The 15145-nt window shown below is 37.4% G+C and overlaps 1 protein-coding gene and 1 long non-coding RNA gene across 3 annotated transcripts in view; one reads left to right on the forward strand and one right to left on the reverse strand.

Annotated features, from left to right (window-relative positions):
- Window positions 1-4382: 4382 nt before the first annotated feature.
- LOC131383912 (uncharacterized) lies at window positions 4383-10086 on the reverse strand. The gene is made up of 3 exons (XR_009214315.1): window positions 9981-10086; window positions 8033-8137; window positions 4383-4523 (listed from the first exon to the last, which is right to left on the reverse strand). It is a non-coding gene; the product is annotated as an uncharacterized LOC131383912 (long non-coding RNA).
- A 2886-nt stretch (window positions 10087-12972) lies between these two features.
- Window positions 12973-15145, forward strand: part of SLC38A11 (solute carrier family 38 member 11) — a 60624-nt gene continuing 58451 nt past the window's right edge. Inside the window, exon 1 of one of the 2 annotated variants that reach the window (XM_032755549.2) lies at window positions 12973-13066. Coding sequence is in view for 1 of the 2 variants with exons in the window: in XM_032755551.2 (XP_032611442.1) it covers window positions 14924-14984 (61 nt within the window). In the remaining variant the exon portion in view is untranslated. Of the gene's footprint in view, window positions 13067-14909; window positions 14985-15145 lie in introns of those variants that run through there. The other variant, XM_032755551.2, reaches the window with a different exon arrangement.

A 15145-nucleotide genomic window follows, 5' to 3' on the forward strand; every position in this document is an offset into this window, starting at 1 on the left:
CCTCTGAATCTTTATTCTCTAGCTACTTAAAGCACGGTGAGACTCAGTATCCTTTCATTATTCTGATCCCTCTCAATTGTAAATGTCCCAGTTGATCTGTAACGTTCCTCAAATTGAGGCTTCCAGAGCTGAAAACAATGGTCCATGTGTGGTGTGACCAACACAGATGGCCTGGATTATCGTCATCCTTGTTCTGTGTAATTTATTACAAGTACTTTACCTGACTGTGTTAGAGTTTTTTCTCAGCCCCATTAAATTGTTGCATTATTTAAACTTCTTGTTAATTAAAAGCAGTATTAGAAATGAGTTGGAGATAACCCACATGTTCTTACCTTGCACCTATACAGTTGGTTTTTCAGATTCAGGATCAGGATGTTATATTTGTAAGTTAAACTTCATTTTTGCTAGGCTAAATTTTACGTTTCCAGCCTTCCATCAAATACCACTGACCACCCACCCCACCCTCCTATGATCATCACTTCCTCTAAATTGCTGCAACAAATGTATCTATTTCACTCATTTGGTACACCTCTTATACTACCTAATCAAGTTAGCCATCTTGTAATGAACGTTGGTTCCAAACTATAGAGCATACATATCTTGTTTTCAGAACCTATAGAAATGCCACACACAAGATCTTTATTGGTAACTAGTAATGATCAAAAATGAGAAATGTAGGCATATTCAATAGATCCTACATTGTTTTTCTAATCACAGCCTGTGAGCTTTCAGATATGTTACTGGGGCCATTTCAGCATTGGGTCTGATTTGTGAAACCTAGTACATTCTTTCCCCTCCTTATAGAGGATGAGTAGATAATCCTTTTGAAATGTTAGTGGATAATGTATAACTTCAATTGCTGGTCTTTTGGGTGTCTTTAGCATCTTTTTAATACATTTCTACTAAACACTTCTAAGATAGTGTCTGTCACAGGCAGTTGAGAAGCGCCATTTGGCTTGAGCTTTCAATGTTTGAAAAGCCTCAGATTAGTGATGTTATACCTATGAAACCACCTTTGCAAAAATTGTATCAGTAAGAAAATACTGGCAGTTGGGGAGATCCGATCTAGCCACCCAGCTTTTGCCTTTACCCTTCAAGCCGTCCTTAGTTATTCCTGGACTTGGGCAAAGCTAACTTTGGGAAACATTTAGTTTACAGTTTAAGTGATAATAGTCCTTCCCATAAACTCAACTGCCTTTGTAAAGCAAAGGAAAGACCACCAGGCTAAGAGGATAGAAGAGCCTGAATTCTGCTAAGGTGCAGACATAAAGGATTCCTAGCCATTATTCTGGAGATTACAAAATATGCAACTTCCCCAATTACTCCAGCAGATAGCATCACTACTGTAGAACTTATGATTGGCCTTTTGAGATATCTTTTCAGGTTTTTTTGCACATTTCATAACCAATGGCCCCACCTAAATCCACCAAAAACTAGCTTCTGTGGCCCCACCCAGAAGCAACTCAGTGCACAGGAAGACCATTTCCACATCCCTGTGATTGCACCCCCAGCCAATCAGCAGCAAGCACCTATTGCCTCACCACCCCCACCCTTTCCCCAAAACTACCTTTTAAAAACTCTAGCCATAAAATTTGTGGAGAGATTGATTTGAATAATAACTCCATCTCCCACATAGCAATGGCTGGCCTCGTGTCAATTAAACTCTTTTACTGAAATGCCATGGTCTCTGTGAATTGATTTTGTTTGTGTAGCAGGCAGGAAGAACCCACTGGGCAATTACACCTACAGCAGCATAGATACACTAAAATTAAAACATGTCACTCTTAATCTTAAACTTATGACACATTATAACACCACCCCATTTTAAGCATTATAAATAAATATATTTTAACACATCCTTTCATTATTGTATGAATAACAATAATATTACACTACGTTTGGGTTTAAAAACAAAGTGTTAATTTGTCAAATGGTTAGAAATGTATCACAACTTTGTGTCACTCTTTTCTAAAATGTATTTTTCAAAATATTCTGGTTGCATTAGTAAATGGAGATGAGCCAGGCTTTTCTGTCTCTTAGAGGCCCCAGAGGCAAATGAACATCATAATTTCATTACTTAAATGTTCTCCTGATGGTCCTTACTGCTATCCACATGAAACTTATTGTCACTTAACAACAAGGCTTTTTAGTTGCTAATTCCTGTTTGGATTGTTTCTTCCATTTGAAACATCTTTAATGAGCAGCAGTGACTGTGTGAATCACTATGCTACGTTCAGTGGGAAAAAAAAATCTTCATCAACAGCAACATAAATGTGATCATTTCCCTCAATAAGCTTACCATTCCCACAGATACAACCATACTTAGCTATGGCATGCAATAAAGGATTGAGTATTGTATTTTAGGAGTAAACAAAATTACCCAAGACCAGAAAGAAAAAGACTTAAGTCACATTCAGAGATATGGGGAAAGTTTGCCAGCCTCGTATTTCTACACTATGGGCAATCTTGGCTTTAGCCACAAAATCTTTTTGGTCCCTTTGCTCCCACTTCCTGATTTTAGCACCACTGTCATTCTTTGTGGCAAAGAGTATTTCTGGCAAACATATATGAGAAGGCACTGCTGTAGCTGGGAGAGGATGCACAGTCACAGTTGTCCCTAATACTTCTACTGCCAAGGTTCCACCCCACTCTGTGCCCCAGGTTGCATGTTCTTTAGTTGTCTCTGTCAAGTGTACTATCTTGCCAGAATCTGGTCCTCCTGGCCAACCCATCCTAAGGGTATACAATATCCTTTCTCCAGGCCAAATTGAACTGATACAGGGATGACATAAAGCAAATGGAACTTCATTAAAACAAAAGAAGAAAAAAGATGAAAATTGGTAAATGAGCTCTTACTTATTCTAGTGTAACCTTCATAGATCACGTTGACTAAAAGACACTAAAGGGTACCAAGCCCCCAATTTTGGTTCTTCTACCCTGTCACTTTGGGTGTGTCTTGGGCATATTCATTAGTGAGTGATAAAAGCTGATATTATTTGAAGATAATCACAATTTGCCTACCCACTGTCTTGAATTGTGTTATTCACATTATAGCTCGCATGAAGATGTTACAGAAAAGGGGTACCAATCCAGACCCCAAGAGTTCTTGGATCTTGTGCAAGAAAGAATTCAGGGTGAGTCCACAGAGTAAAGTGAAAGCAAGTTTATTAAGAAAGTAAAGGAATAAGAATGGCTACTCCTTAGAGCAGCCCTGAGGGCTGCTGGTTGCCCATTTTTATGGTTATTTCTTAATGATATGCTAAACGAGGTGTGGATTATTCATGCTTCCCCTTTTTAGACCATATAGGGTAACTTCCCAATGTTGCCATGGCATGTGTAAACTGTCAGGGCGCTGGTGGAAGTGTAGCAGTGAGGACGACCTGAGGTCACTCTCATGGTCATCTTGGTTTTGGTGGGTTTTAGCTGGCTTCTTTACTGCAACCCATTTTATCAGTGAGGTCTTTATGATCTGTATCTTGTGCCGACCTGCTATTTCATCCTGTGACTTAGAATGCCTTTACTGTCTGGGAATGCAGCCCAGTGGGTCTCAGCCTCATTTTGCCCAGCCCCTATTCAAGATGGAGTTACTCTGGTTCAAACGCCTCTGACAAAATGACTAAGTTGTAACAGTCACCTCCTCCAGCTTCTGGAGCCAGGAAATGGTACATGATCTTACAAAGAAAATATTATGAGCTGAAAAAAAGAAGGATCAAATTTCAGTTTGGATTTCCAGTAGAAATACTTTTTCCCACGCAGACTTTAAAATTATATTCTCTATCACATATGCAGAGAATACAGGCAGTAAAGTGAAAGATGCTGAGAGTACACTCAAGTCAGTCAGAGCTTCAGTTTTGCTGGGCCAGTCCTCACGTTAATGATCAAAGACTAAGAATTCTCTGTAGATCCCAAAGTAAACCTTTGACAGTCATGCTGACCAGACACTTAAGGATATATGGATGACACCAACAACACAGGACACAGAGAAGGATCCATACCATATTGGAGAGAGAGAGTATTATTCTAGATATGTTATCCAAGATTTCTTAGCAGTTCATTAGTGAGACTAAACTAAAAATATCAGAATCCAATGATTTATAGCTTATTATATTTGCATGTAATGGTAAACCATATATATTTACCAATACAGCATTTAATGAAGCACAAGGAACTCTCCTATTACTTCCATAAGAAATTCAGTCAAAGAACTTATTTAAGTCCTGTTCTAGAGAAATATCTAGATGGAATGAAACCTTTTTGACTATTAGATCAGTCTTGGTACCCAGTGGAGATGTATTAATCCAGGTCAGATTTGTCTGTAAATGACAGAATGCCCCAAGTAACAGCTATTTAAGCAAAACTGAAGTTTATTGCTTTCTCATATCTCCATGAACACTCAGATCTGGAATATCCACCAGGGACCCAGACCCCCTCTGTCTTATTACTCAGGCATCTTCAACATGAAGTTTCCAACAGGTGGTTGCTTCAGGGAAAAGCTCCAGCTTCAGCCATCATGTCTCTGCATTCTGGCCAGTGAGAAGGAGCAAAAGAAAGGTAAGGCATTATTTTCCTTCTCATTGTGAACTGCAAGACCACAACCAGTTACAAGTAAGGATGTACATTTCAGTTCTCTTCCCAGGTAGCCACAGTCAAGACCAAAAGAGAGTCTCTCTCAGGGTGGAGGAAGAGAAAATAAATATTTAAAGCCAAATAGCAGTTTCTCTTGCAGTGACCAAAATTCCCTCTATCTTATATGATTTTGGGCTAACAAAGTATTTTTCTGTTTGGATATATCAGCAGAAAACATTAATGAGAGCTTATTATAGGCCAAGCAAATAACCAAATACTTTAAAAATAGTATTATGGATTAAATTGTGTCTCCCTGAAAAGATATGTTGAAGTCCTAACCCCTACTACCTCAGAATGTGACCTTCTATGGAAACAGACGTAGGTGCACCTGTAGTCAAGTTAAGGTGAGGCCATTAGGGTGGGCCCTAATCCAATATGATAGGTATCCTAATAAAAAAAAAAAAACCAAGGGGATAATTTGAACTCAGACACAGACAAAACATGCACAGAGGGAACAGTGTGTAGAGACATGGGGAAAATGCCATGTGAAGATGGAGGATTGTAGTGTTGCATCTACAAGCCAACCACAAGAAGCTAGGAAGGATTCTCCCTTGTAGGTTTCAGAGGGAGCATGGCTCTGCTGGTGCCTTGATTTGGGACTCCTAGCCTTCAGAACTGTGAGACAATAAATTTCAGTTGTTTTAAGTCACCCAGTTTATGATACTTTATTATAGCAGCTTTAGGAAACTAATAGAAGTCTAGGTCATCTCCAAAATTACTAGATAGAAGCAATAAGTTCTAGTGTTCTATTATGCTGTGGGGTGGATATAGGTAACAATGTATTACCTATATTCAAAAAGATAGAAGGGAGGATTTTGAATGCTCATAACACAAATAAATGATAAATGAGGTGACAGATATCCTAATTATCCTGATGTGATCCTTACACATTGTATATATGTATCAAATATCACTCTGCACCTCATAAATATGTACAATTATTATGTGTCAATAATTAAAAAATTAGCTTATCTCATTTAATTCCCACAACTACCGCTTTGAGAGAGGTACTCTTAGTTTTCCCTTTCTACAAATAAGCACATTAAGGCTCAAAGAATAAAGGAACTTGCCAAGATCTCTTGAACTTTGATTCAGACCCAGTTTTTTCTGATTCCAGAGCCTGACCTCCCAATACACTATACTAACTAAATAACCCAAAGCACATGTTTTTAAGATCTGCATCCTTTCTCAGCTTGAATACCACAAGAGATAACTGTGAAGTGTTATGTACATATTAGGTGAGATTAGTACCCCATAGGTTCCCCCATCCTACCCCATAGGTAGCATGATATTGTAACCTATCATCCAAACAGAGACACTTCTGAGAATGACAAAGATGCCTTGATATAGTTTGGATGTATATACCCACCCAAATCCCATATTGAAATGTAATCCCCAGTGTTGCAGGTGGTGCCTGGTGGGAGGTGATTGGATCATGGGGGCAGATTTCTCATGAATGGTTTAGCACCATTCCCCATGGTACTGTCCTTGCCATAGTGAGTTCTCTTGAGATCTGGTTGTTTAAAAGTATGTAGCAACTCTCTAGCTCTCTTGCTCCTGCTTTGCCTTCTGCCATGACCTTAAGCTTCCAGAGGCCTCTCCAGAAGGAGATACCAGTGTTATGCTTCCGGTACCTCCTGCAGAACCATGAGCCAATTAACCTCTTTTCTTTATAAATTATCCAGTCTCAGATATTTCTTTATAGCAATGCAAGAATGGATTAATACAATGTTACTTATGATTACATTGGGACAGGAAGCCTAAATGACGACTATCTTGGGCAAACCAGGGCTTACTCACACGCTAATACTTACCATCCACTCTGACCCCTAACCAGAAATGTCACTGTAGCAGACTTACAGAATTCTAATAATTACAGTTAGAAAACATGAAAATACCTTAATTATGCAATAATAATAATAATAATATGGTACCACACAAATAACGTATTATTTCATGAGTAATATATAGAGCACATAAAATAATTACAAAAATGATGTTTAAGGTGATGAATCCTAAAAAAGATATATTTTGATTATTTAGCTGAACATATTAGAGAAGACTTCCCAACAAAGATTGAGGACACCTGCCTCTGGAAAATTTAAAAAGAGAGAAAGTAAGGTCTAGCTTGTTTGAAACTCTAAATATTAGTGCTCTGTTTGTTACAGCAATGAAGCCAATAACCCCATACTGTGGAGAATGTCACGCATCCAGTTTTTCACAAAAAACAAAAGTACTCCTCTTACAGACTCATTTCTAAGGTGGAGAAAAAAGTCACTCTTTCCCAGAGATACGAATTGAAAATTATTATCTCTAGTCTTATCCAAATTTGGACTTTAGTAATATTAGAAAGGAGTCAGATCACACATCAGGAAGAGCTTTCTAAATTCGAATTTCTGCCATGATAGAGCCTTCTTTTATTATTTCTAAGACAGCTGGGTACCCTTGGAAGTCACCTCGCCTGGACTGTAACCAAATAATAATGAAACACAACAATTCTACAAAGGCTTAGCATATGAGCTACATAATTATATAATTTGATAAAAAGCTCAAATTAGGGCTCTCTGTATTTGTGAAAGTCCAGTTCCCATAGCCTCTGTCTGGGGCTAAGACAGACTCAATAAAACTATTTTTGCACATGTGAATATGCACTTCAACAAACTAAATACTGTATAATCTGACTAAACTGTAGGGTTCTAAAATGTTAACTTTATTCACCTCTGCATGGGAGGATTGTCAGTGATTTTATGTCTGTCTCTTTCTTTGTTGAGTTTTCTCATTGAGAATAAAATATTTTGAAATTATATTAAATATTCATGAAATTAAGAAAACGTTCTTTTAAAAAGATCATCAAAAATATGTATAGAATGAGCCTATATCAGTTATCTATTGGTGTATAACAAATAATGCCAAAACCTAGTGGCCTAAAAAAATAAATTATTATCTCACATTTTTGTGGGCCAAGGCTTTGGGAGCAGTTTGGTTAAGGGGTCCTTGCTAGGGTCTTTTCTGTTTTGAGACAGAGTCTCACTCCATCACCCAGGGTGGAGGACAGTGGCACGATCTCGGCTCACTGCAACCTCTGCCTCCTGGGTTCAGAGGATTCTCCTGCCTCAACCTCCTGAGTAGCTGGGACTACAGGCGTATGCCATTGCACCTGGTTAATGTTTTGTATTTTCACTAGAGATGGGTTTTCACCATGTTGGCTAGGCTAATCTTGAACTCCTGACCTCAGCTGACCCACCTGCCTCAGCCTCTCAAAGTGCTGGGATTACAGGCATGAGCCACCACACCCGGCCATTGCTAGGGTCTTTTATAAGGTTGCAGTTAGGATGCTGACAGGGGCTGCAGTCATATGAAAACTTGATTGGGGCTGGAGTATCCCCTTTTAGTATAACTCACTCACTTGGTATTGGGAAGAGGCTTTACTTTCTCACCATGTGGGCCTTTCTCCATAGGTGGTTTCAATTTCTTCATGACATAGCAGTTGCTTTCTCCCAGAGTGAATGGTCTGAAAGAGAACAAGGCAGAATTCACAATGAATTTCATGACTTAATATCAGAATGTACACACATCACTTCTGTCATATGCTGTTCATTTGAAGCAAGTCACTAAGTCATACCTGTGCTCAAAGGAAAGGGCATTAAGCTTCACTTCTTGAAGAGAGGATGTCAGAGAATTTGTGGATATATTTTAAGATCACTACAAAGCCTATATCCACAAAAAGAAAAAAGAACAACACATACATACAGAGACACATATAATATTAGGTTGGTGCAAAATATTAGGTTTTGCCATTACTTTAATATCAAAAACTGCAATTACTTTTGTACCAACCTAATATATTGAAAAAAAATCTTTAAAACAAAGTTATCACTGGGAGTGGAAATAGCTGAACATTTAAAATTTCTCCTTTTTATTTTATTTTCTACTTAAAAAAAAGCAAACATTTTTCTTTTGTAATTAAACAAAAAGGAAACGTTTTGACAGAGATTTGTGGTCAATGTGGTGGTGAAAATAATTTTATTAATCAATAGATCAACTTGGTCAGATTTGATATCTTTAGAATATTTTTTCTGATTCACGAATAAGGTGTATCTCTCAATTTAGGCCTTCTTTAATGTATCTTGATTGTTATATTTTTCTTTGAAGAGACTGTGTACATTTTTCTCTTTGATTGGATTTATTCCTTAGTATTAGATATTCTCTGACACTATTATACACTTTTTAATTACAATATCTAGTTGTTTGCTGTTGCTGTAGAGAAATTAATATATTTTTAATCTAATCTTATACTAATCAGCTCTCTAAAGTCTCTATTTCTAATTTTTTTCTCTTAGGTCATTTTGGATTTTTCTATATAAACAATTTTATCATCTAAAAATGATGACAGTTTTATTTTTAGCTTTCCAATTCTCATACCTCTGATTTCTCTTTTATTTCTTATTACTTTAGGAACTCCAATATCAAGTTACATAAAAGTCACAATCATTGATTTTTTTCACTTCTGATTAAATGGGAATGCTTCCAAAATTTCCCCATAATGAAAATATTTTGCTATAGTTTATCACTATCAAGAAGTTGTATTATATTTTTGATTTACAAGTTTTTTTTAAAATCAAGAATTCAACATTATCAAGTGTTTTTCCTGAATACAGTGAAATAATAACATGGTTTTTTCTTACCTGCTAATGTTGGAAATTATATTTATAAACTTTTTGTTAATTAAGCTATCCTTTCATAGTTGGACTACACTCAACTTTTTTATGATATTGTTAACTTTTCGTTAACAGATAGATTCAATTTGCTAATATTTTCCTTGGAATTTTTGTATATATATATTTTTGAGTAAAATAGGCTTATAATTTTTCCTTCTCAATGCACTTGTATCAGGATTAAGATTACTAATATTAAAACTAACTTCACAGAATTAAAAAAAATTTGAAAGAGAGAAGCTGGGAGAAGATATGTACAAAACATGTAACTGACACAGGGTTGCCACCCCAAATATATAAATTATGCTTACAAATCAACAGAAAAAATTCACAAACAAAATCAAATGGGCAAAAAAAATGAAATTCACAAACACAACAATGGAAATATTTAATTACTATATAAAAGATCTTCTACCTCAATGTAAATTAGGATAAAATACAAATTTATACAATAATTATACACCACTTAAAAATCCAGCAGAACAATTAAACTTAAAAAATAGATTAAGTAAGTCCTGGTGTTGCAGACAACATAGAAAAACAAGAATTTCACCTCTGTTGGTAGAAGTGAAATTCATGTTATCAATTTGCAAAGCAATTTAAAAATATTTAATGAAGGCCAGGCACAGTGGCTCACACCTGTAATCCCAGCACTTTGGGAGGCCGAGGAGGGTGGATCAACTGAGGTCAGGAGTGTTGGGTGGCGCAGACACGTAAGGTACCACAAGATGGCGACAGTTCCGGGTTCTTCCTCCCTCTCCACACCTGACGCAATGTTAAACCCGCCAAGAAAGACCCAATAAGAAAATAACACCTCCCCCTCCCCCCGCTCCCGCCCCCCAGACCCAATCATCGATACCCACGTAGCCCTAAGGGATATAAATATCCCATCCCAACAGCACTCTCTCTCTGTGCGCGACCTGACCTGACTCTGCTAATAAAGATCTCTTGACTGCGTTTGGCCTGCTCTGGGTCTGCCTTTACTCTTTCAAGGAGTTCAAGACCAGCCTGGCCAACATGGCAAAACCCCATCTCTACTAAAAATACAAAAACTTAGCCAGGTGTGGTGGCAGGCATCTGTATTCCCAGCTACTCCTGAGGCTGAGGCAAGAGAATCATTTGAACCCCAGAGGCAGAGGTTGCAGTGAGCCGAGGTCACACCATTGCACTCCAGCCTGGGCAACAGAAGCGAAACTCCATCTCAAAAATAATAATAATAATAATAATGAAGTTGAAAGTGTGCATGACCTATTACCTAACACTTCTACATCTAAAGAAACTGTCACTTTTATGCTCCGGATGAGTGTAAAATGAGAAACAACCTTAATATCTTTCAGTAGGGGTAAGGCTGACTTAACTGTTAGATAAAATGAAAAAAACATATCTGCATATATCTACATCATACATGCTGAAAACAAAAATGCCAGTGGAAAAATAACATGTACAATATGGCACCATCTTTGTAAATGTTGAAAATACAAAAGCCAATGTTATATATTGTTTATGGCTATAAATGAATGGATTAAAATACAAAGCATGAATAGCAAAGATAACACTAACTTGATGAACCATGACTCCAGGGCTGAAGGCCTGGGGAAAGGAACGGAGAAGGTCAAGGGGGTTCCTATTGTGACACTGTGTTTACTTTTACAATTTGAAGAAAATATGGCAGCATGGTACATTTGATGGCAGAGTGTATATAAAGTTTATAAGTCTTTTGTTTTCCCACGGTTTTTAATTTTTTTATAATTATAAGTAAATATGTATGAAACAGAACCTCTTTAATTAGGTACAATTGGCCTCTATATCCCCAGTTCTGCATCCATGCATTAAACCAATCCCAGATCAAAAATATAGTTAGAGCTAGGATGGATGTGTCTATACTGAACACGTACGGACTTTTTTCTTATTTCCTAAACAATACAGTATAACAACTAGTTAAATAGCATTTACATTGTATTAGGTATTATAAATAATCTAGAGATGATTTAGAGTATGCTGGAGAATGTGCCTGGATTACATGTAAATACCATGCCGTTTAATATCAAGGACCTGAGCATTCCTGGATTTCAGTATCTGCAGGGGTTCCAGAACCACTCCCCTATGGATATCAAGGGAAGGCAGAATTTGGTTAAGTATGATGGCATATCACCGCTCTTATTGCCCCTGAAACTGTTGTCTCATGCATTGTCTCTGATATTGAATATTCTCTGGGCTTGTTGCTTCATCTGTAATGTAAGAGGACTGAATAGGTGGTCATTGAAGATTCTTTCTAGCTCAGACACTGTAGGTGCCACCCCTTTCCCAAACCCTTGTACTCCTTCCTCTTTCCCCTTTCAAGGTTCATTACCTGAATCCAGTAACAATCCACCTTCATTTTCTCTATCGCTCCTTTTTCTAAAAAGTTACCAGGAAGCGTTTGACCAAAGCATGCTCAGTAGTCAAGTTTGCTAAAACCCTAGGAAAGTTTTTGTTTTGCTATTCATTTTCTTATGAGTCTTTCCACTTCCATTTACAATAAAAGTCCCAAATTTTCACTCGTCGTCTCTGTCATTGAAGAGGGGTAGCGAGGAGGAGGTGCTAATAGGGAAGATGTCCCATGGGCCCAAGGGTGCTTCTGCGTTCTTACCCGGGCTTCAGACCCCAGCAAAGGAGCAGCTAACTTAGGACGGACTGCAACGAGGCGGTCATAACTGTGAAATCTGGGCAGGGCAGCGTGGGTGGAACAAGTTGTCCTCTGCAGCTCCCGGGAAGAGTAGCTCTCCCTGTTCTCTGAGGGAGGCGGGGGTGTGGAGTGGAGAGGCGGGGAGACAGGGCTGCCCGGATCAGAAACATCCTGCAGCATCTCCGCATCCGGAGGAAAAACACATTTGTCTGGGCGAACTCCGGTGGAAAAGCGCCCCAGGCTGCCACAGCCTAGAGATCTTGGGGCTGCAGCCCTCGCGGCCTGCCGAGGGAGCAGGGGGCGCCTGTGGAACTGGCTCCCTGCAGCTCTGCGGCTACACGCGGACCTCGGCTGTGTGCGAGGTGGCGGAGGAGGCTGGCCGGGTGCGAATCCGTACCCAGCCCCAGCGTTTTCCACCTGCCCAGGACACAGCTCAGCCATGGGCTACCAGAGGCAGGAGCCTGTCATCCCGCCGCAGGTAAAACTAGCGACTGGGCAGGTTCTGAAGCCAGTTTTCTGGAAATTTCATTCACCTTGCAACAGGTCAGGTCACCTACCTTCACCTGGGCTCTTGGTTTAGCACCGCAAAAAGTTCTCTGGGAGAAAAAGTTTTGCCTTAATCTGACTTTTTTTTTTTTTTTTTTTTTCTTAGCAGGCACTTTAATTTCACAAAATCACATCACTGAATTGCTAACAGATCCTGTACTTAGCAGCTGGGGCAGCTGTAATCTGGAAATTTTAGGATGGAGTTTGCTTACCAAGCTCTGTTGAGTTACTAGCTATTATTGCTATTCTTTATTTCTGTTATCCCGGCATTATTTTATTTTCATTAGTGACATTACTTATTATTACTAGAAAATCGTGCTAGTATCCTGCATTACATATTTGTTACTTTTCTAATTTTCTGAACTAGTATTTGCTTATAATTGCTATTTTATCTATTAGAGAGATCTAGATGACAGAGAAACCCTTGTTTCTGAACATGAGTATAAAGAGAAAACCTGTCAGTCTGCTGCTCTTTTTAATGTTGTCAACTCGATTATAGGATCTGGTATAATAGGTAAGTGTATTTTGTTTTGGTTTAAATTTTAAGTGAAAGGGCAAATTTTAAGACTCGCTACGCTGCTAGTGTTCATTAATGATTTTTAAAGAAAAAAAGACTTAAATAAGAAAATTGGTAATTTTCTTCCATAAAAGCCTTCCTTTTTTTCTAGTGTAACAGTATGTATGCGTGTCTTTTATGCTGAAGATGGGGCTGTAATTCACAGTTTCCACAGTTGAGAGCATCTTCCACATGTGGTAGATTAAGGTGAAACTGCATATGGGTGATGGTGAATCATTTTTCTGTAGGTTGTGTGGTTGATTGCTAGTGTTACCAAATGTACTTTTTCCACTTACTGAAGGGTCCATCATTATTTGAATAATCTTTGTTTAACCTTCTAGAAGTATAAAACTTCCAGATATTTGTAAATGTTGGAGGTGAAAAGTTGAATATGAAAATATACCAATCTTATGAAAAATTAAATTCATACATTCTTTACCTATCTATACAATGTTAAATTTTAAAGTACAAAATTATTACAATATATTAATTTTAAATATCATTTAGTCAACAATGCAAATTTGTTAATTGAAAATGCGTATAATTTTCCTAATAAAGGACCCATACAATCAGAATTAAAATAAATAAATAGCTCAGATTTTCCCATTGTATTAGAAGCAAGAGAAATTTACTGAAAAAAGTTAAAAGTGCATTGCATTATAGTAATAAAAGCAGCTATATTTTCAGTGGTTATTATTCTTTTTGGTATCTGAAAACACTATCTCCGAAAAGACAAGAAGAAAACAAAATCCTGCAAAATGCAATACTTTTTGAGAATACAATGTTTTATAAAGCTGCGACATTTTTGTCTCTGTCATCACCTGAAAATTAAACATTTATCTGGATTGAGTTACTTTTCTTACTCTTGAGTTACTTTTCTTACTTTTCACCAGTTAATATGGTCCTTGATTTTAAATTTTTCTATGGATAGTCTTTTTTTTTTCTCCAAATGATACATAAAATGGAGTTACCTGAGGTAAAGTAGAAGGAAACAGGGACCAAGACTTGTTTACAATTCTACCTCCGTGTACCATGAAGGTATGAGCAGCTGTACTTAGAAGAATTCTAGAGTTAATTCCTGATGTGAACGTGTTAAGCTAAGCCATGTCAGCAATGCTAAACAGTACCACTGCTCAGCAGCTTGTATGCTTTTCTTTAAGGGAAAACTTTTCAGAGAATAAAAATTTTGACTGGAAATATGTTAACTATGTTTGTTTTAAATATTTTATTGTCCATAACCTAAAGTTGTCAATTTCCCCCAACATTATAAGAAATAATTTTATGTACCCCTTTGAGCATTATAAAAAATACTTTTGCCTTCTCATTTTTCTCTCATTTTTTTCCTACGTAGTAGCCCCATTTTGACTCCAGAGTCTGTCTTTCTTAATATTACATAACCCTTCTGTGCGCCTTATTATCCTCTCTGCTTTCTTGGCTAGCAGGTAAGGAAGGATTTGAGGTAATGACTTTCCACATATTGCAGGGCTATGTCATTCTTATCCTGAAGTAAACGTTATTTGTGTGAACTGGCATTTGTTTTTCATTTGCTGCTTTCTAATTCTTATTCCGTCACCTCAGAAACTCGCTCTCTTAACTTGTCCCTAAGCTAATAATATTTTATTCTGAAATAAGTATTAATACGTAACATTTAATATTAATACTGTCCTGTGTGCAACTTACAAATATGTCATATAAGTATATAAATTGACTTTACCTATTATATGCAGAAATTGAAGGGGGAAGTTTCTATATTTTAGCTTTCTTGTTAATGTGAAGGGTGGGGCATTTTATGTTTTTTCAGGATTGCCTTATTCAATGAAGCAAGCTGGGTTTCCTTTGGGAATATTGCTTTTATTCTGGGTTTCATATGTTACAGGTAAAATACTATATAATTTCTTATTTCTGCAACTTCAACTGTGCAATAACTACACACACACACACACACACACGCTGCAACTGAATTTCCTAGTTAATTAAAAAGTGCATCAAAGAATCCTAAAGAATTTAAGCATTTATGCCTGAGGAGATTTACTTTTC

This window comes from Hylobates moloch, unplaced genomic scaffold (assembly GCF_009828535.3).
Source record: "Hylobates moloch isolate HMO894 unplaced genomic scaffold, HMol_V3 SCAFFOLD_1, whole genome shotgun sequence".
NCBI lineage: Eukaryota > Metazoa > Chordata > Mammalia > Primates > Hylobatidae > Hylobates > Hylobates moloch.